Below are 21,551 nucleotides of genomic sequence, written 5' to 3'. Positions count from 1 at the left end.
GTCTCAAGCTGTGCCAGGGGAGGTCTAGGCTGGATGTTAGAAGGAAGTTGTTGGCAGAGAGAGTGATTGGCATTGGAATGGGCTGCCCAGGGAGGTGGTGGAGTCACCATGCCTGGAAGTGTTGAAGCAAAGCCTGGCTGAGGCACTTAGTGCCATGGTCTGGTTGATTGGCTAGGGCTGGGTGCTAGGTTGGACTGGATGAGCTTGGAGCTCTCTTCCAACCTGGTTGATTCTACGATGCTATGATTCACTATAAAATAGGAAAGAGTTCTCCCAACTGGAGTGTGGCTTAAGCAGCTCCATTCAGAACACAGCTGATGGTCACTCAGTTAGAGAATGTGACCGTTTGGGGCACAATAAATGTCTCCCCTGTGTGCTGCCTCCGGGTCGTTGGATGGCCTGGGGGATGAAGCAGAGCAATTTACTGACATCAGCTTGTTTGCAGCATTCTCTGGGAGACAGGAAATATTTGTGCATGGGGATTTTGAAATGGTTGCTAGAGGAAGTCAGTGATGAACTTTTGCCACAAGCAGCTCTTAAAAGACTGAACCTACACCAGGAATTCAGGAATGAATTTGCCTGCTCTAGTGCAGAGTGCTCTAATTTGCAGGCAGTGTTAGCAGGAGTTAACTGCTGCCGCAGGAGCGTTCCCCAGCTGCTTTATGGACTCCTACCAAGCAGGAGCTGTAAGTCATTTCTCACTTTCTGTAATTATAAGCCTGCTATGCACATATGAAACCTCACTGTTTAGGCACTCCAAATGCTTCACCACCAGCTGTGAAGCCTGGGGCAGTGAGACAGGTCAGTATTAACTCTGTTTTTACAGAGGACAACTTAGAAAAGTGGGTCCTGCCCCATGTCACCCCATGAGTCAGAGGTGAAAGTGGAACAGTTACTCTGGCCAGCAGGTTTTTCTGGCCTTTTGCCCTTCTGGTGCTGCCAACAAGAGCATCAGGTTCCCTCTCTCTCTGATGCTGCTTTCCCTAGTCCTTTCCACTGACTGAAGTGCTGTGTCTGCAAACAGAGGTGCAGTTGTGATGTGGCTGAGGCTACACAGTCATTGAGCACTTAAGACAAATATCTCAGCACTGCATTTTGGAGTGTGTTTGTCTTATTTCACACTTAAACCTGTGAAGTTGTTTAGGATTCACATCCCTGAAGACAAGAAGAGCCTTAGGTATTGCTGTTTAGTTTATTTCACAGCATTTCTTATTGCAGAGTGTTTTATCTGGAGGTACTTGCTCAAAAAAACTTGTCAGAAATTAGAAGGGCTGGATGCAGACTTTGAATTAAAGAAAAAATCAGCTAAGGGTGGTAGAATACTAATAAGATAGAAGCACTTGAGGACATCATCCTCACTGAATGGCTGCTGCTTTGGCTGGGTGTGTTCAGAAGGCAAAGCATGAAACTGATAATTTGAGAAGGTTCTGAAGGAAGTGGCATAAGAGAGAGGAGTAGTTCATAGAATCAGTCAGGGCTGGAACAGACCACAAGGAACAGCCAGTTCCAGCCTCCCTGCCATGGGCAGAGGCACCCTACCCTAGATCAGGCTGCCCAGAGCCTCATCCAGCCTGGCCTTAAACACCTCCAGGCATGGGGCCTCAACCACCTCCCTGGGCAACCCATTCCAGCCTCTCACCACTCTCATGCTCAACAACTTCCTCCTCACCTGCAGTCTGAATCTCCCCACCTCCAGCTTTGCTCCATTCCTCCTCCTCCTGTCACTCTCTGAGAGCCTAAAAAGTCCCTCCCCAGCTTTTTTGGAGGCCCCCTTCAGATACTGGTAGGCCACAATAAGGTCCCCTGGGAGCCTCCTCTTCTGCAGCCTGCACAGCCCCAACTCTTTCAGTCTGTCCTCACAGCAGAGCTGCTGCAGCCTTCTGAGCATCCTCGTGGCCCTGCTCTGGACACGCTCCAGCATCTCCACATCCCTCTTGTAATAGAGGCTCCAGAACTGGATGCAGTACTCCAGATAAGACTCACAGGTTCACATGTGAGTCTTTCAGATCAGAAAGATGTGCTGCAGTTGGGAGTACACTGTGTGCTGATGGGTAGTCAGGCTGCATGGTGGGACCACAGGCTGACGTTTTTGTACAGCTCAACTAGGTAGGTCCTACAGCTCTGTCCATGACCTCTCTCTTTACATTACAAATTTCACCACCACCCCTTCTCTCTTCATCCACTGCCACTCCTGCAAGGTGTAGGGTGTCACAGGATCACAGGATGTTAGGGGTTGAAAGGGACCTCCATGCATCCTGCCAGAGCAGGACCATAGGATCTAGTGCAGGTCACACAGGAACGCATCCAGGATTGAAAGTCTCCAGAGAAGGAGACTCCACAACCTCTCTGGGGAGCCTGTTCCAGTGCTGGTGATCCCTGAGACTTAATATTACTGAGTTTGAGATACTTGCTGTGAGTTTTTGTGTTCAGGCCTTTTTTAGCATCAGATCTAGATCATGGTCATGTATTTTCTGAAAAGAAAAGGGTGTGAGGGGGGAAGGATTAGATATCTGCTGCAAATAGGTGATTGGATTTGCTGCAAATAGTGCCTGATCATGTAGAGCTCATTGGCTTTGGAACTGGATACTTAGCTGTTTAAGCCAGATATTTGGAATAAAGTAGATGACTCAGTGTTAATCTGCTCTCAGATATCCTTTTTTTATTAGATTAGGCAAAACAAAGCCAGCCCAACAAAGTGCATTCTGCCTGGTGTGGCTCTGTGGACAATCAGGGCATTGTGTGGCCTTCGCAGGAGATGTGGAGTCTGTGCGGGGATGTGTGGCTGCAGAGAGAAACGGCTGATGGAGCCATGAATCAAAGCTGTGTTTCAGCACACAGCAGCCTTGGGCTTGCCTGCCAGTTCATTTGGTAATTAAGAGAGCTTGGTCTTTACCTCTCCTGCGCTTCCCCTGGGATTCTGCTCCTCCTTCAGGCAAGCTGGATGGATGATTCGAGGGATGGTCTAATTGTGTTGCTGTCATGTTTCTAGTGAGAAGGGAGCAAACCTTCAGACAGGACAGAAAGCATGCTGCCTGCCTGTCTGCTGCAACCATCCCAGTGACTCACTTTACTCTGCTGTCTTCCAGGATAGCTGGTTACACTGGGAACCAGCCTCTCAGCATCTATTAAGGAACTAATCGAGCATCCTACATTAATGCTGCACATTAAGTGTTATTTTTTTGTGCTTTATTCCCTCAAGACTAGCTGCAGACAGGTCATGAGAAAGTACCTTTTGTGGCTGCAGGGTGAGTTCTTGCAAAGAGCCCAAGTCCCGTCAGAAGGAAGCAGAGCAAAGTAGTTTTGGAAACTCAAGGGAAAACCTTGTGCTTACACCTAGGAAAAGTATCTGAGGGTCAGCAGGTGGAAATGAGAAGCTGTCAGCCAAGGGAGTAAGGGTAGGGAATACCTTAACTCATGGTCTGTTGCTGTATGTCTAGCCCTTTAAATGGAGAGGACCTCCCAGGTACCAGCACTCATTGCTTGAGCTTGCAACTTCTACCTGCATAAATGCATCCCTGGCTTGAATTAAAAGCTTGAGCTGGAGGCACATGGACCTCCAAATTGCTGCTGTTCCTGAACTGCTAGTGCAGCAGGAACACAGGTATGAATGACACAGCTCATCAACCATCAGGCCAGGCAGAATGCTTCCATACAGAGAGCTAATCTGACTTGAATGGGGAAACCAGATCATCTGAGAGCTGTAAAGACGTAAGAGATGGTTACAGAGCTGGAGTAAATGTTGTGCCCACAGGCAGCCCTTGCCAAAGTCAGAGTGGAACTAGGCTCTTTCCTGGTCATTTGACTTTCCTTTCCCCTGGCTTAGAGATATGGCCACTTTGCTTGTGCCTGGCTGCTGAGGCTGTGTGCCATGAGTAAGTATCCTGAGTTAACGCATACACAGCAGCTTCTCCTGCATCACATCCTTTGCACAGGCTGCTGTTCTTGCGGCTGCTAATGCCCTGCTCTGGCTCCAATCTGCTTGTCAAGTAATAATTACTCTCTAGATAGACCAAGCCAGGCTGGTTTTTTGATACCTTCTCTTCTACATTTTGATAGTGAGCTAATTCCATCATTTCTAAGTGAATAAGTCAATAGCCTTTCTGTTTGCACCTGCTTGAGCAATGTACTGCTTGGCTGCTCATCCCTTTCAGTTAGTGCTGTGGCTGCTTAGAAATGGCAATGGAGGCCATCGAGGTAGATATTATTTGGGAATGATGCCTGAGCAAGTATCCTCCACTTTACAAGGCTGTGAAATTTCAAATCCCTGCTGCTTGATTGCTTTTCTGGTGGAGAGAAAGCACCCTGCTTTGCTTGGCTGCTCTTTACAATGTTTGGTACTCAAGATAAATACTTGATACTGTGATAAATTTCTCTGGTTCAGAAGGTGTCCTGAGACCACTCCTCAATCTGTGCCAGTGCCAGTGCTCTGCCTGGGAAATCGTTTATAAATGTCTCATTAAAGACCTGTGTCTGCCTCCTTTTCTTTCTTTTTGTCCTGGGATCAGCTCGCTGAGAGCAGCTGTCCTCACTTCCCTAAGAGCAGCCCCCGAACCGCGCTGGTGCCTGACAAATTCCCACAGCCTCCCAAACCGCCGCCAACTGCCTGTGCTGCTGGGGTCTGCAGGCATGGCAGGCTGAGCCTCAGCTCCTTCCCAAGCCTTGCCGTGCTTCTTTGAGGGGAGGGGGAAAAAAAAGGCTCTGAGAAGTTTGCTTTGTGCTAGATGTATAAAGAAGCTGAACATATGGTGTGGCTGCAGCTCTGCGAGCGGAGAGCCGGCGAGGCGTGAGCGGTGCTGGTGAGTCAAGGGCAGGTTGGGTTCTGTGGTGTCCTTTGGGCTGCTGGAGCAAGCTCACCGAGTGGGGCAGAAGCCACCCCTGTGAGTGGATCTCCTCTAGGTGGTGTTCTTGGGGCTGCCTCATGGGTTACCCCCACACTGGGCTACCCAAGGCTGCTTTCTAACAACCCTTTCTGCCCTTAGGTCTTTTAGTAGCTGCAGTGGTCTGGGCAAAGTAACCCAGATACAGAGCTGGGGGGACAGGACTTGGTGAATCTCCACAGCTGAGGGAGGGGGACAGGACTTAGTGAATCTCCACAGCTGAGGGCTTGTTTAAATGGAAACAGATATCCTCTAGTTTGGAACAAGCAATGGTGAATAAAGTGACTGGTGCTTCCAAGTGGAATATTCTCTAGCTGAAGTGATTTTATTACTTATTTATGGAACAATGGAGCCTGTATTATTCCACAGTACACCAGAGGTTACTTTAGTGCAGTCCTAGTTTTTCAGATGTGTCTGTGACTTATTTCTAGAGACAGGGGATGGCACAATCTGGAGAGGAAGGTATGTATGCTCCATTCTTTTCTCAAATCCCACCTTAAGGTGGTGGGGGTTTTGTTGTCACTGTTTTCTGGGAAAAGAGGGTACTGCTCCAGAGGTGACAGACAGGTGGGCTGGAAAACCTTGAATCAAAAGCCTGAATGGTGGAAGAATGTACTTAATGGTTTTTGAAATAACTATGCTGTAAAAATGAAGGCTGATCTGGAGAGGGATGGATCCATCCATATGCTGCAGTTGAATAATCCCTTAGTGAAAGACACTTTGTGCATTCTCTACCAGCCACTTGCCTCCCTATAGCTTTGTGCTGCCCCATCCTCTCTGCTTTTGTCTGTTTTGTTGCAGCATTGGTTGTTTGAAAAACTTGAACTCCTCACAAGTGCCACAAACACATACCTTTGCTGTTCCTTGCTTGTAAGAGTCATGCTGGATCTGATCTGGCTGAGCTGGTAAACCCCAGAGTCCTCCATCCCTCCCCGTCTCCAGTGGGCACCGAGAATGTGCGTCTCGCTTGTGGCAGAGCAGATTTCGTACCAGTCAGCCTCCTGAATGAGACCTTTATAAGAAAGCCTTTTGTTCAGCACTTCTGTTTGAGGTTCAGTGCCCTTCCCAGCTGCCCATGTGAAGACAAATATCTGCCTCAACAGGCATCTCCTTGCACTCAGTGCAAAGCAACTTTGCAGTGGTTTTCGTTTGCTTTTGCTCGCTCGTTCATACTTCTTGCTGTCATTTTCCTTTCCTTTCTCCTCATCACAAGTTCCTTTCTAGGTGTGTCTCCTCTCTTCAAAGCAGCTAGAGCCAGTGATGCTGAAGTTGTATCAGATGTAAATATTCACACCATGGGGGTTATTGCAGGGAACAGGAGGGGCAATACATTTCCAGGGTGCCAGATGCAGAGCTCGTCTCTGTGCCAGGTTACAGCCCCAGCTTTTCAGCTTTGAACTTACAGAGCTTTCAGTCGTTGTTTCCAAGTCAGCCATAAATCTCTTGGGCTGCTTCCTCCCACAATGTGCTGCCAGGCATTCGGCAGTTGCCTGCAAAGCATTGCTTTTCCTCCAGTCACCTCTTCCCTCTCCATTTCTGCCTTGTCCTGCAGCTTGAAAGCACCGTGATAAATCTTGCAGAAAACAGCTGCTTCGTCGCTGTGCTCCATGATTTGAATGTGAGCATGGGAGAGTGGGCTGGCTTCCATTTGATTGCCAGCAGCATCATGTCTGTGTAATCCAAGCTGCTCTGAGAAGCCCCAGTCGCATTATGGGAACCTAGAAATGATATCTGGTGAGGCTTTGCCGTGGACAAATGTTGTGAAGGCAGCAGGCAGCCAGCTCTTCTCTCATGGGACACTCTCTTAGCCTGTGTGGCTGCTGCTGCCAAGTGCAGCTCCGTGTGGAGGTGGCAGCTGTTGGAGGTGCAGCAGATTGTACTTCCTTGTCTCTTGCCTGGTAGTCCAACTAGTGGAGTGAATAAGAACCTGAGCCTTTGACAACAGATACTCTGGGCTGTCCTTTGTTCCTTGCTCTGTGGCTCATTGGCTCTGCTCGACATCAGACAGTGCATTTCTGTGGTGTTATGGCTGGAGTCCTCAATATGAGGATGTGGACCTGATGGAGTGAGTCCAAAGGAAGGCCACAAAAATGATCAGGGGGTTGGAACACCTCTGCTACAAGGACAGGCTCTGGGGAGAAGAGGAGGCTCTGGGGAGACCTAATAGCAGCCTTCCAGCACCTAAAGGGGCCTACCTGTGGATGGAGAGAGACTGTTTACAAAGGCCTGCAGTGCCAGGAGAGGGGCAATGGCTTCAAAGTAGAGAAGAGCTGATTTAGAGTGGATGTTAGCAACAACTTCTTTACTATGAGGGTAGTGAAACACTGGAACAGGTTACCCAGGGAGGTGGTGAAGATACTCAAGGTGAGGCTCTGCAGGGCTCTGAGCAGCCTGATCTGGTTGAGAACCTTTGGAGGTCCCTTCCAGCCCGGACCATTCTATGAGATAAAGTGGCATTGCAGGCCCAGAGAGCCTTACAGTAACTGCAGTGGAAACCAGAGCCAGAAGCTGCTAGGTCCTTGGCTGTAGAGACAGCAGGCTGCTATTCTGCACCTCCAGCTCAGAGTGGAGGGTGATGGTTGGTTGAATAGCAAAGTATCATCTACCGTGAGTGTTTGACACCCCAAATACAGGCTGTAGTTGGAACAGGGGCAGTGTCTGATGTCCCAGCTGAGCTCACATCCCCATGTCACCACCTGAGCACTGAACCAAGCAGTGAGCAAGGCTGCTCTCCTGTCTCTTAAGCTTGCAGCTAAGCCTTGTTCAGTAAAAATGTATATTATTCATTCAGCTGGCACCTCTGGGACCTGCAGTGGAGTTTTTTTAGCTGACAAAATCTGCCTTGGCTTCAAATGGGCACTGCCCATGTGGGAGGGAGCAGAGTTGGAATGTTTAGTTTTTTGGACTAGTTAGTTTGGTCACAGGGTTGTACATTGAGAGATGCTCATGAGCTGCAAGGTCTGCTGCCCTCTCACAGGTTAGTGACATCTATAGCCTGGACCAGCGAGGTGAGGATGTGGAGTCATCAGGTCTTGTGACAGTGACACTTCTGCCAGGCTGGTACAGGTCTTGCCAGCCTGTGGCTGAGAAGCTTATGGATTGCCACAGAGAGGGAACACAGCCCAGGAGTGGGCAGGCAGCTCTGTGCTGCATGTCAGGCTGTCTCGTGGTGTGGTGGGATTGGAGGGTAAAAACCTCTGAAAATGAAAGCAGAGGAGGAAAAAGCTCTCTCTTAGGGGCACTGTAAAACTCTTTTATAAATATTGTGCATTTTCTCATTCCTCTCTCTCTTCCTGGCATGAGACCTACTCTGGTATATCTCTTTTTCCCTTTCCTTCTTTTTCTTTTTTCCTCCCCCCCTTTCTTTCTTTTAAATCTAATGTGCCTCCATTTGATCAATTAACTGCCTGTCTCCTGATTCCCATGGCAACCCACCAGGCTGTGGCATTTCTGTTTCCTTTGGCAGTTGGGGTGCCTGGCATGTGTCTCGGGAGCAGCAAGACTACAAAAGGGTTCTGCAGGGAGTAGGAAATACATGGGCAACACTCAGTATGCACCACCTCTCATGCTAAACTGGTTTTCTATTCTTCTCCCTCCTCCTCTTTAGAAACAAGTTTCCTTTCCCCTTTGTTTCAATTGCCTGGTGATAAGACATGAGCAACCGAAGTGCTGTGGGAGGTCGGAAGATGGGGAGAGGGTGAAGTGATGCATGGCTTTGCTGGGTGTGGATGGCACTTCAGCATAGCAATGGGGCTGAGCATCTCAGTGGGCATCCTGCACAGGAGGTTAAGTTCCTGCTGGTGCAAGTGCTCTGATCTTCCAACTTTTGGAGCTTACTTAAAGCTGACCCATCTGGATGTGTTCCTGTGTGACCTGAGCTGGATTTTGTGGTCCTGCTCTGGCAGGGAGGGTTGGACTCGACGATCTATGGAGGTCCCTTCCAACCCCTAACATCCTGTGATCCTGTACAAAGCTCTGTCTTCAGCTCTTCCTACCCCAGACATTTCCAAGGGCTGGAAGAGTCCATCCCCTGTTTGCAGAAGTTCTTGTACTTCCAGGGATTTTGGACACATGGCTTTCATTGCCACGTTAATGAGAGCCATGTGAACAGGCTGAAGCTTCAGTTAAAACCTTTAACCTCTCCAGTTCTTGGCTGGTAGGAATTTATTTGGCTCCTAAAACGTTGGTGCTCTGTCAGCATGGGATGCCCTGTCACTACAGGCCCTTAAAACTGATGAGTTCCACAAAGGGCCCTAAGCAGCAGGTCTGCCCTGGTGGTTATTAATGCATCACACTTGGGCTTTAGGAAAGCTAAGGGGAAACCCAGAGATCTGGAGCTGGATAAGATGTGCATTGAGCTGATACTGGGCATGTTTTGATTTACAAGTTGTTGTTCAGCCCTGAAAGCTGTGACCTACAGGAAGACCATTTAAACTGAAAAGAATGAGCCTGGCTAACCAACACAATAGGGCTGTAAAGTTGGAAAGCCCGAGCTGTAGAGAGCCTGCTTGCGGTGTCTTGGAGCCTGATCACAGTGAGAGAGAGGGAGGAGCTGCCACTGCAGTCCTGCGAGGATTGTGTTGGACAGAGGAGCAGAGGGAGATCCTCCTGGACCTTTCCTGCAGGAAAGACCTTTCCTCATCGCTGGCTTCCAGGTGAGCTGCTGAGTTATTCATAGAGTTCCTGTAGCTTCTTGATTGGCATCAAATGACAGCATTGAAGTAGGAAATACTCAGTTTATGTTTTGTTGAGTTTGTTTCTCTGGTGTAACTCTGCTCAACTTCATACCTGCCATCTGTACCCTTGCTTTGCTGTTAGCAAGTTTCTTGGAAGTTGTTGGTATTTAACTGGGGAGTCTGACTAGAACAGGAAGGTTTTTCTTCTCCACAAGCAGCAAATGCAATCAATACAGGCATAGAGCAAGTCGAAGGTGCTTCTAGGCTGGAGAAAGCTCAGAGGCTCTGGGGGCTTGGATGGCTTTCCCCTAAGCTGTAAGAACTGCTTGGAGAGTGGATAACTCCAGATTTCAGGTCTTGGAGAGCAGTGCTGTCAGCTCATGTTTTGTGTGGGCTATCCTGAGATGCTCATGAGATCAAAGACAAGTTGTTCATCACTACCTTCTGCCCTTCTGAGGAGCTGGTGACTAAATACCTGGCAGAATCAGAGCATAGCCTACTCAGACTACTCTGGGTGGATGTTGTCTGGCCATCCAGTTAATAGGTCCATCAGACCTGAAGGTGAGAAGAATGAGTTTAGCTTGACCATAGTCACTCTTGGCCTCTCTGAAAACCTAGTGCACTGCAGGAAAATTGGTGGCTTACTTATTAGTTTATATGTGGATAATGAAGGTCATGTCAAATAGCAAGTTTCTCCACCATGGCCATAATGAAGAAGGTGACCCTTCTGGCAGTTCCTCACTTAAATCCTACCTTCTTGAATAATCCACCTCATGCTAAGGAATAATCATGCTCCTGCCTGCATGGCTCTGCTCAGGAGCCTCTCATTAGATGGTTCCCCTCTGGTCATTACTGGAGCTTGGCAGCCCTGCCTGTCAGGCAAGTGCCTAAACTGAATGGAGTGTACAAGGGCACACTAAAATTTGGGGGGTTTGGGGAACATGGTATGGCACCAGGGTCCAAAGAATTGTTTCATTTGGTTTTTTAATGGTCCAAGTCAGAGTTTTGAAGGTGTTTTACAGTAAGCCTTGGTGTGGTTTTAAATCCTGCTGTGTTGTTTGTTCAGCCTTGGGTAACCTTCCTGTCTTTCTTTGCTTGAGCTTCGCTGCTGAAGGATTTGCTTACCCCAGCCACGTTTGCAGAGGTGTTCATGAGGGCTAATGGAACCTGGATCTCGGTCATTAACTGGCAGCTGTAATAAAGAACTGCTAGTGTGCTGAACTGCAGGCTCCAGTAGGACCAGCAAAACAGCTTTGATCTTCTGTGAATAGAGAGGCAGAGCCCCCTCACCCCCCCTGATTTCTATGCTTCTAGTCCCCTGTACAGTAGAGTTGGACTGGGCTGTTCTGCTTGGCACGTTGCACACGTGTCACAACCATGTCAGCCGCATGAGGTCTGTGTTACGGTGCTGTGCTGAGCATGAAACCAGGATGTAAGCTGTGTTTCTAATTTAACTTCTTTCATGCCCATGAAAGGGGAGAGATACTGATCAAAGACATTGGTGATAAACCCCTGTAGCCATCTCTGGGTATTAAACTGAAGGAGTCTTTAAATTGTAGCTTGCTGGCTCCTGATCTGGATGCTTTAGTGCCTTCTGCTATCAAGCAGTGCAATGGAAATGGTGACCTTACCAACTTAGGGCTGATTTTATGGTTCACATGGATGCAGCCCTCTTTCCTTCTCACCCCTTTTTATTTAAAGTCTTTTGCAAAGATCACAAGCTCAAAGCATCCTCAAGGTCTTTGTTTTTCAGTTTTTAAGGTGGAAATGATGCTTGGATGTAAAGCTATCCCTCTAATGGAGCTCACCTTGAGGGACTGTCTTTTACAGGACTGAGAGCAACACAAGCTTGAGTGTCAAAAAGCCCAAAGAAGTTGCTGAAGAACATGTGAGGTGAAGGAAACTTGCAGAGCAGGGCCCAAAGGGCGAGGGAAGGTTTCTGCAGGGAGCTGGCTGAGTTCTGCCAGGAGCATTACAGTCTCAGCTGCCACTAACGATTTCAGATGGGAACAGTATTTACACTATTACCCTTCCTGTGCCCATCATGGGATGGGCCTCTTGAGCATGCCCCAGGTGTTGAGCTGTGCATGCTTTGTTTCACTAATTTCCTCAAGTGGTTCCAGCTCACCAAACCTAGTGAGCAGGTTGGGGGCAATTCTGTTCATAAGAGGAATTTGTGTGATCATGTCTTAACTGCTGCTCTGTCCTTGTTCAGATGAGGTTCAGACCAGCCAGAGGTAACTTGCTGACTTCTGGGAGCCACAAACAAATTGGTGGAATTGTGATGTGGAGATTTGTCAGGAGTCTGGGCTCCAGACTCTGGAGTCTAATGAGAATCAAAGTGTCAGTATTAATCCCTCTTTACACAGCTGGTCTGGTCTAGCAGAAGCTCCACATTCTTTCTGCTAGTGCTGAAGCACTGGTGCTTTCCTCTCCCCTGACATCAGACCTTTAGCAAAGCTTTGAAGTGCTTTGGTTTGAGAGCTTTTATGTTCTTCAGGCTTTCTAGGAGCTGAGCCTGATCTGTCAGGCCCATTACTTCTGAAAGAGCTGTAGAAATGGTGCAGGCTGAGCCCTAGTGATGGCTAAGGCTGAACAAGTTTCACAGTTCATTTCAGATAAGCACTAACGTTTGGCTTGTCTCTGCAGCTGCTCAGGCTTTCTCTGGCAGCCTCTTCTGGCAGCAAATGTAAATTTCCCCCTGAGTATGCTGTAGGCTTTTCTGCTTGGTGGCCCCCAGAAATCTCAGCATAAAGTTTGGCTGAGGAGTCCTGGTAGCTTTCACTGAACCCAAGATGCATGGGGTCCAGCCTCATGCACACACCTCTAGAGCAGCTGTCAGGAGAAACACACTTAAGCCCGCAGTGCTGAGGGTAACTGAGGGTCCACATTGTACAGAATCACTGAATGGATTGGAAGAGAGCTTTAAGGTCATCTTGTCCAGCCCCCCTGCAGTGAGCAGGGACATCTTTAAGTAGAGCAGGGTGCTCAAAGCCTCGTCCAGCCTGAGCTGGACTGTTTCCAGGGATGGATATGACTTGCTGGATTTGATTTTGCAAGCTTATTTCCTCAGTCGCTTGCATGGTTTCTTTTAGGGCTTTATTTAACCTCCTCCTTCAACCTTCAGAGAGTTTTAATGAAGTCCTTATGTCCTTGTCCTTCATTCCCTTGGGGCCTGGGTTGAAAGCCCCACATTTGTGATAGAGAGCTTGACACAGGGGTCAGCAAGAGTGGGGTCACTGCTGACTCATCTGCTCAGGCTTTGTTCCCCTTCAGACACCAATCATTTAAGGGCCTCCTTGGGAAGGGTGAGCTGGAGAGTGTGAGCAGGACAATGACTTTCCAGCATCACCTGCAGCTTTCCTTCTCCCAGCACAGCAAAGCATTGCTGGAGACCTAGCTCTGGCTTGACGAGCTGGCGCTGGAGTGGGAGCATTCCTTGGTGCAGGTTTTCTGGAGCTCAGGGCACAGCAGGTCAGCCCTGGGAGGGCCATGCATGCAGGGCTCGGTAGCTGCTTCCTGTTTACAGCAGGCTGTTTATACTGAACATACCCCAGGTGTCTGCTCACCGCTGGGTTCTGCTCCTGCAAAGGGCATTGCAGCAGCTGGGGAAACCAAATCATTTGCAGAGGCAGCTGCGTGGTCCCGCAGGAGCTATTAGTGCCCTGGATGGGACTGCCAGTGCTTGGGCTAACTCTGCTTGTATCCAAACACACGGAGTTCTCATAGCACCACCGCCTCACTCGGATTTATTATTAGTTTTTTGGGGGGGTTTATGTGTTTATTTACATTTTCTTCTTGGATGAAAGAGTGACTTGGGCATCTTTCTTCAAAGCAGCAGTACATTGGTCTGCTTTTGATTCTTAAGCACGTACCACCAGTCCTGTCCTTTGGAGTTTATTCACACCGGGGCTGCCCTACAGATTAGCCTGCGGTGCTGTGTGGGGGGTGGTGGTAAGTGGACGTCGTGAAGGGAGACGAAGACGCAGAGTTAGCTCCTTCTGTGGTGTGCAAGCGCTGCAGAAGCTGGGCAGCAGGCGGCGGTTCCCGTGCAGATCGCTGCCCTGCCGAGGAAGATGTGTAAGTAAAGGGCTGGCTCAGGCTTTAACCTTCACCTGGTGTGAAGCGGCAACCCAAGTCGTAGTCCCAGATGTAAAATGCTCTTTCCCAGTGTTTTAGCTGCCTCTTAGGATGTCTCCTCATACCAAACCCTCTTTTTCCCTTGATGCACAGGCTCGCCTTTACACAAGCAAGGTACCACCTCCACCGCCAGCGCCGAGAAGTCGGCTTCCAAGGTTGCCGAGGTGGGCGATGATTTCCTGGGAGACTTCGTGGTGGGCGAGCGCGTCTGGGTGAACGGAGTGAAGCCAGGTGTGATCCAGTACCTCGGGGAGACGCAGTTCGCTCCGGGCCAGTGGGCAGGCGTCGTTCTGGATGACCCGGTGGGTAAGAATGACGGCTCCGTCGGCGGAGTGCGCTACTTCGAGTGCCAGCCGCTGCAGGGCATTTTTACGCGACCCTCCAAGCTGACGCGGCAGCCGGTGGCCGAGGGCTCGGGGAGCGACGCCCCCTCCGTGGACTCCCTGACGGCCCAGAACTTGTCGCTGCACTCGGGGACGGCCACGCCGCCTCTCTCCACCCGTGTCATCCCGCTGCGGGAGAGCGTCCTCAACAGCGCCATGAAGACGGGCAACGAGTCCGGCTCCAACCTGTCGGACAGCGGCTCTGTGAAAAAGGGGGACAAGGACCTGCGGCTCGGAGATCGTGTGCTGGTGAGTTGAGCCTGAGCTCCCTCAGGCAAGGCCTGGGGAGGTGGTGGAGTCGCCGTCCCTGGGGCACTTCAAGGCAAGGTTGGACGTGGCACTTGGTGCCATGGTCTAGCCTTGAGCTCTGTGGTAAAGGGTTGGACTTGATGATCTGTGAGGTCTCTTCCAACCCTGATGATACTGTGATACTGTGACAAGAATTCGTCCCCTCCCTAAGTGCTCTCGGTCAGGACAAGAGGAGGGCAGAGTTAGCGAGGAGGTGTGGGATGGAGTTTGGAGTGGCTGGAGCAAGCAGGTGGCGAGTATCTGCGTTCACTGTGATTTGGGATGCTGTCTCCTGCATGTGTGTGTCTCTCTCCCTCCCCCCCCCCCCCTCCCTCTCTCTCTCTCTCTTTCTTTCTTTCTTTCTCCTTTTCGAGAGAACTCCTTCCAGAGTGTTTCTTGTATTGGAAGTCATGTATCACAGGATGTCAGGGGTTGGAAGGGACCCAAAGAGATCATCGAGTCCACCCCCCCTGCCAGAGCAGCACCATTCAATCTAGTTCAGGTCACAGAGGAGCACATCCAGACAGCCCTTGTGAAAGTCTCCAGAGAAGGAGACTCCATAACCTCCCTGGGGAGGCTGTTCCAGTGCTCTGGGACCCTTACAGTAAAAAAGTTCCCTTTGTGTTGAGGTGGAACCTCCTCTGCTGCAGCTTTCATCCATTGCTCCCTGTCCTGTCACAGGGAGCAAGTGGAAGACATGAGCAGGAGAATGAGGTCAAATAAAGTGACTCAAACATGAGAGGGAATAGAAGAAAAATCCTGGATTCTGGATGTGTCTCTGCCTTATTAGGGTGCTGATGACACCAAACTGGGTGGAGTGGCTGCCACACCAGAAGGCTGTGCTGCCATTCAGAGAGACTTGGACAGGCTGGAGGGCTGAGCAGGAAGTTGAATGAAATTCAACAAGGGCAAGTGTGGAGTCTTGCACCTGAGAGAAAACAATCCTAGGTATCAGGATAGGTTGGAGACTTACCTACTGGAAGGCAGTGAAGGGGAAAAGGTTTTGAGGGTCCTAGTTGATGGGAAGTTGACCATGAGCCAGCAATGTGCTCTGGTGGCCAGGAGGGCCAGTGCCATTCTGGGGTCTATTAGAAGGGCTGTGGCTCGTAGGTTGAGAGAGGTTCTCCTGCCCCTCTACTCTGCCCTGATGAGGCAACATCTGGAGTTCTGTGTCCTGTTCTGGGCCCCCCAGTTCAAGAGAGACACAGAACTGCCTAAGACAGTCCAGTGCAGAGCCACAAAGATGCTGAAGGGAATGGAACATCTCTGTTATGAGGAGAGCCTGAGGGAGCTGGGGTTGTGCTGCTTGGTGAGAGGTGACCTCATCAATGGTTATCAATATGTAAAGAGGCTGGAGCCAGGCTCTGCTGGGTGATGCCTGATGACAGGACAAGGGGCAATGGGTGGAAGCTGAGGCATAGGAAGTCTCATTTAAACCTGAGGACTTTTTTCCCTGTGGAGGTGACAGAACGCTGGAACAGGCTGCCCAGGGGGGTTGTGGAGTCTCCCTCTCTGGAGATATTCCAAACCTGCCTGGACATGTTCCTGTGTGATCTGGTGTAGGTGACCCTGCTCTGGCAGGGGGGTTGGACTGGATGAGCTTTGGAGGTCCCTTCTAGCCCCTGACATTCTGTGAACATATTCCATAGTGTTTCTTGAATTGGCCATGTCGTGGGCAGTAGGATGAGGTCAGATAGAGCAACTCAAGCACAACAAGGAAACAGAAGACAAATCCTTGATTATGGACATGTCTCTGTCTCATTCAGGAGAACATATTCTAGAGTGCCTCTCTTCCCTCCCCATCCCTGCTGTCAGCAAAGATGCTGTTGACCCTGCTGGTCCCTGGGCAGGGAGCATGTACCAGTGTGCTGATGCTTCGTGTGGCTATGTTACAGCAGCCACATGTGGGCAGGAGATCAGCCTGCCGAATCTGCCCTCCTTGGGCCAGTTTGTTTGCTTGCTCTTATTTTCTCCTTTACCTGTTGCAGGGAGTGGGGAGAGCACTCAGGTGAGAACTTCCCATTTTAGGAGCAGTGACTCTAGAAGGCAAACTGCAAAATGTAGATTCTGCAGTAAGCTTGGCTCTGTGCTTCTGGAACCAGACAGGCAATGGAATAGCATTCTCCAGACTAAATTGTGCATCCCCTCTCTCCTCCTGACTGTGAGCTCACTAAGGCAGTGTCTGCCCACTTCGTGCTCTGCTTACCTCAGTGGAGCCCACACAGGTGGAGATCTTCACCATACTCATGCAGCACAGACTGTTAGTATCTCTCCCACTGGCTTCTTCAGTTTTGGGGTTTTTCTGGTTTGGTTTTATGTTTTTTTTTTTAAATGAGGTTGCATCCTTAAAAATCCTCCCTTCCTGCCTGCTAATCTCTCCAGCCTGGATGACCTAAGATAAAAATCTGTGCTATGATTTCCTAGTGTAATAAAGAGCACATCAGGAAGGAGCTAAGCATTACTCTGGCTCTAGCAGGAATGCTCAGCTTACAGAAACGCTGGGAATTGTTTGCATGCAGTAGGAGAGGTCCAGGAAAAGGACAGATAATAGCAACAAAAAGAAGTAATTTGCTGTTATGGTTCAGTAATGTGTGCTTGGCTTGGCAGATGGCTCTTTTTCTCTTAGTAATGGAGATGTCAGCTAATCATGTTTGGCATTTGAGTAAGTAAACAATAATTTGGAGTTAACCTGGGTTGCTTTAAAATCCCTGACTAGATCTTTGCTCTTGTCCTCTACGGATTGGTGCAGTTCTAGTTGTCTTTATCTCTTTATTCCTCCTGCCCTGTGCATTTCTGAAAGGTTTTCTTTCTGCTAGAGAGTAGCTTTTAGGCAGATGGCACCCACCTAAGGCTTTTCAAGTTCAGGAGGATGTGTGTTCTCTATAATTGCTCAGTGGCACAAGGGTGCAGGGAGCATTTCCAGGTCTGTAGGACCAACACCTGGCTGGCTGCATTCTGGTCATTTCCTGCTCGTGGTTTTGTTTAACTTCATTAAAGTCCATTATGGCCTGAAGACATTTTGGCTTTTCAGTGGCATTGTTCTGAGACCTTTTCTGACTCCGTAGCAGTTGCAAAAAGTGACTTTTAGCTTTCCATTAGAAGAATTAGATAATATTTGCCTTTGGCACTTTCTATCTCAGCCTTTTTCCCAGAGATGCAAAAATTGCATTAAAGAGATGAAAACCTCATCCTAACGCTGTGGAGCTCATCTCCTGAAGTCTGGCAAGTCAATGTGGAACAATTAACCTCTGCTTTAGTAAGAATGGAGCTTACCAAAGTATCATAGTCACTAGAGTGCTGTGAGGCTGCCTTGTTGGCTTTCTCCAGGGAAAGAAGGGATGGAAACACAGCAGTGGATCAGTTGAGCTTGGGAGGAATCTCTGCTGTAGTTTTTACATAAGAAGATGCTATTTTCCAGCAGATCCCTGTCCCCCAGTTTAAGTGGGTCAGGGATCTGCTGGAGAGAGTCCAGCAGAGGGCTACAAGGATGATTAGAGGACTGGAGGGCATGGCTTATGAGGAGAGGCTGAGGGACTTGGGACTTTTTAGTCTGGAGAAGAGAAGACTTAGAGAGGGTGTGATAAATGTTCATAAATATCTGAGGGCTGTCCAGGAGTGGGGGGACAGACCCTGCTCACTGCTCCCTGGGACAGGGAGCAATGGGTGTAAGTTGCAGCAGAAGAGGTTCTGCCTCAACACAAGGAGGAACTTCTTTACTGTGAGGGTCCCAGAGCACTGGCACAGGCTCCCCAGGGAGGTTGTGGGGTCTTCCTTCTCTGGAGCCTTTCAAGGCCTGTCTGGATGTGTTCCTCTGTGATCTGTGTTAGATAGGATTGTCCTGCTCTGGCAGGGGGTTTGGACTTGATGATCTCCTTGGATCCCTTCCAACCCCTGGCATCCTGTGAGCCTGTGATTTTTACACGCTTTGGATGGGAGGCTCTCAGCAGCTGAGCTCATTCCACTCTAGATGTGGTTGCTTTGGAAAGAAGGGTGGGAAGGAGGTGGCTGTTCTCTGTTTGCCAGTCCAAGTTAAAAATAATGAAAATGAACAATTCCTCTTCATAGAGGTGTTTTGCCCTTCAGCCTAAATGTGACCAAACTCTCCAGTACTGACATGTGCTTATAAAAAAAGGCTGTTTAAGGTCCAGGTTCCATCCCAGGTGCTTGTCTCCACTGCTGTGGGGTTTTATCCTGGATACCCTTTGGAGGGGTTGTAGGCTTGTGATTTTTTTTTTCTGGGAGGCCAAAACCAGAGCAGATGTTGGAGCAGCAGAAGCAGCACTAGCAGGGAGATTCTGACAGAGCAGTGCCTGGGCTGATGGCTGGGCAGGACTGCTGTGGTGGTAGACTGGCCAAACTGCTGGGAGTGGACTCTGGGCTCCCCCCTGAGCCTGGGATTTTAACAGTTTTCTCCTCTGTACGTTGCTAAGTGGTTTTACCTGTGGTGTGTTGCATCCTCTGGCTTCTAGCAAACGATGTGAATCTATGAACAGACTTACGATGTTCTTTTCTTTAGCATCCCCACTGTGTGCCTCCCCTCCCACCCTGCTCTGCCAGCCTGAAGCTGCAGAAAGCCTTTAACCACCTGGATGAAAGGTGATTTCCCTTAGAAGCTCCTCAGCAAGGAGAATTGCAGCCTAAGCCTAAACCCCTCTCCCTGGGCAAAGACAGCTACTAGCTCTGCTGCTGCCAGCTCACTTTGAGCTGTTTCAGTGCCTTGCTGCAGTGAAGGCATGTGGTGTTACAAAGGAAGCATCTTTGTTTTCCTGGTTGACCATCAGAGCTTTCCCAGCTTGTTGGAGTCCTGGAAGTGCAGCAGTGCTCCTGTATGGTCTTTACAGCCAAGCACAAACTGGGCAGTAAAGAAGGAAAGATCCTGTTCAGTAGTTCTTTCAAGGTGGTATTGTCAAGGAAGATGTTTTAAGTCTACTGGCTACTTTCAGCTCAGTCCATCAGGAGACCATCAACTACTGTGTCATAACTGGAGAATGTAGCAGTGCAGCAGAGCCCAAGACCTTGCACAAGGGCGTGGGAATGATGGAGCTCTGTCCCTGTGGAGGCTTGTGATGGGCGATAGGAAGTGAAGTCTTCCAGTAGGATTCAAGAAACAGGAAAACATCTAGTTTTAGGCTGGTCTTGTGGCTCAGATAGGAATAGATGTTTGCCTTTGTGTGGAGTGAACCAGAGCATGACTGCTATTGTCACAGGATTGAGTGTTCCCTGTCACTGCACTCAAACTAAGGGGAAATAAATAGCCCGAAGCTGCTGCCCTGCTCTGCCCTGCTGCCACATGAACCCTTTGAGGCTTTTTGTGCACACTCCCCTTTCCTCCCAACCATTCATTTGGGCTGATGCTTTGACTAGTCCTATCTTCTGTGTGCAGTGCCTGTCATTAAATAGGAGTTGTGAGTGGCCTGTGGTGGAGCAAACTGTGTCATTAACGTGGGTGGACTTGTATCGGCACAGCCTCAGGAGGGGATGCTGTAATTCCAGGCTTTCCTCTAACCCCACATCCCTGGGATATTATTTTCTCACTGGTGCCTGAAAGATAAATGTGCACAAATGTCTTGCATCAGCAGTGCTGTCAGACTGGTCCCTGTGCAGTGCTGAGTTGTGCTGTGGGGGTGGGAAGGCACAAAGATAAGTGGCTGGGTTAAAGGAAATAAAAAACTGCTGTAAGTACACACAGGGAGGACTGTCCTGTAATTCCTGGCTGTCTTCCTCCCCTCACCCTAAACAGCAGTTCTGGTGCTCACAGATGACATAGTCAGCATTTGGTCAAATGAAACCACTCATGGTCAGATGTCACCTGATGTAAGTTGCATTTACAGGCAAAGCTGACCACAAGCCAGATCTCCACCTTACCACTAGCTGGGACAGCCCCAGTCGTGCATTTCCCATAGATATGTGCATTTACCCCCTTTTGGCTTACAGATCATTGGTTCATGTGATCTATAATGGCTGGACACCACCACCACCACCACTTCAGAAAGCACCATCTGTAGGTAAGGGCTTGTACACTGATCTGCTGCTGGCAGTGCTTGGAAGAGCTAAATCATGTCAGTGCTTGGGAGAGCGTGAGCCATAGAGTGGGGAAACACAGCTTCTACCACTCGCAGCTCAGGTAGGAAGAGGCTCCTTGTCTGGGCAGATGATGGAGGGAAACCCTTGCTCGCTCAAGGGAGGGGTTGCCTGCTTCAGTTCCCACACTGGATACAGCCTGCAGCTCAACCTGGAGCGAGCAGCACATGCCCACTAAAGGTGAGCTCCTGTTTGGTTGGTATCATCCCCTGATAGTGTAGGACAGGATTACGTGTTGCACTTTAAAAGTGGTTGAAGGTCCACACATTAAAGGAAGTGTTCTGTGTCTGCCCTGTCTCCACTGTCCCCATCCCCTCTCTTCCCACAGGTGGGCAGTAGGAGAGTGTCACAGCTCCACCAGACGCAGCATGAGCACAGCAGCCCTGCAGAAGGGACATGTCAGTGTGTTATGTTGGGGCAATAATCGTTCCCACCTCAGCCCTCTGATCAGCAGCACTGTCCTGTGGAAGTGCTCTGGAAAGCAGATGGCAGAATAAATTGGTTTGGGTAAATTAAGAATTTTAAGGAAGCAGCACAGCATCACCTCCATGGATTTTGTCTGGGCGTGTGCTCAAGCAGGTGTCTACAGCCACTGCACCAGTGAGCACCAGTCCCTGTTGGCCTGAGTGATACTTGATAGTTTATTTTCCTTTTCTCCTTGAGCAAAATTGGAGTTTACTGCAAGCAGTGCATTGCCAACAGGCCCTGAGTTGAAGACAGCTGTTGAAAGGTTCTTGCAGAGAGCAAGAAACTGCTGCGGGGTGAGCAGGGAGGACGTAAGGGGAAAGGAGCAAACACAGGCTGGAGGGAGTCCGATTGCATCAGCCAGATTGAGATATGGCCTGGTGCTAATTTGGTAAATTGTTTAAGTGATATATTAGCAGCTCCAATGAAGACAGTGTCTGGAAGGATTAGCATCATGGTCTCTTCAGCCCTGGGATACTGGGCTGGTTCCAGTGGTGTCATTTTGATGAGAGATCTGTAGCCAGACGTGGTGCCGGCGATGGCGCAGTCAGCAGCAGAGGCGCGTGGGTGCCTTCCTCTCTGGGGACTCCTCACCTTCCTGGCTCACCACTTGGGATACAGACCTCTGAAGTATTCCAGAC

General features: G+C 49.5%; 1 protein-coding gene across 3 annotated transcripts in view; it reads left to right on the top strand.

Annotated features, from left to right (window-relative positions):
* The window catches only part of CLIP2 (CAP-Gly domain containing linker protein 2), a 115,765-nt gene that overhangs the window by 56,239 nt on the left and 37,975 nt on the right, over positions 1 to 21,551 (top strand). For all 3 annotated transcript variants that reach the window (XM_064166571.1, XM_064166569.1, XM_064166570.1), the window contains one exon: positions 13,787 to 14,325. In XM_064166571.1, coding sequence (XP_064022641.1) covers positions 13,787 to 14,325 — 539 coding nt within the window. The remainder of the gene's footprint in view (positions 1 to 13,786; positions 14,326 to 21,551) is intronic.

This window comes from Pogoniulus pusillus, chromosome 27 (genome assembly GCF_015220805.1).
Source record: "Pogoniulus pusillus isolate bPogPus1 chromosome 27, bPogPus1.pri, whole genome shotgun sequence".
In the NCBI taxonomy this organism is placed as follows: Eukaryota; Metazoa; Chordata; class Aves; order Piciformes; family Lybiidae; genus Pogoniulus; species Pogoniulus pusillus.
Note: the sequence above shows the minus strand (reverse complement) of the source record. Positions and strands in the feature narration are given on the sequence as shown.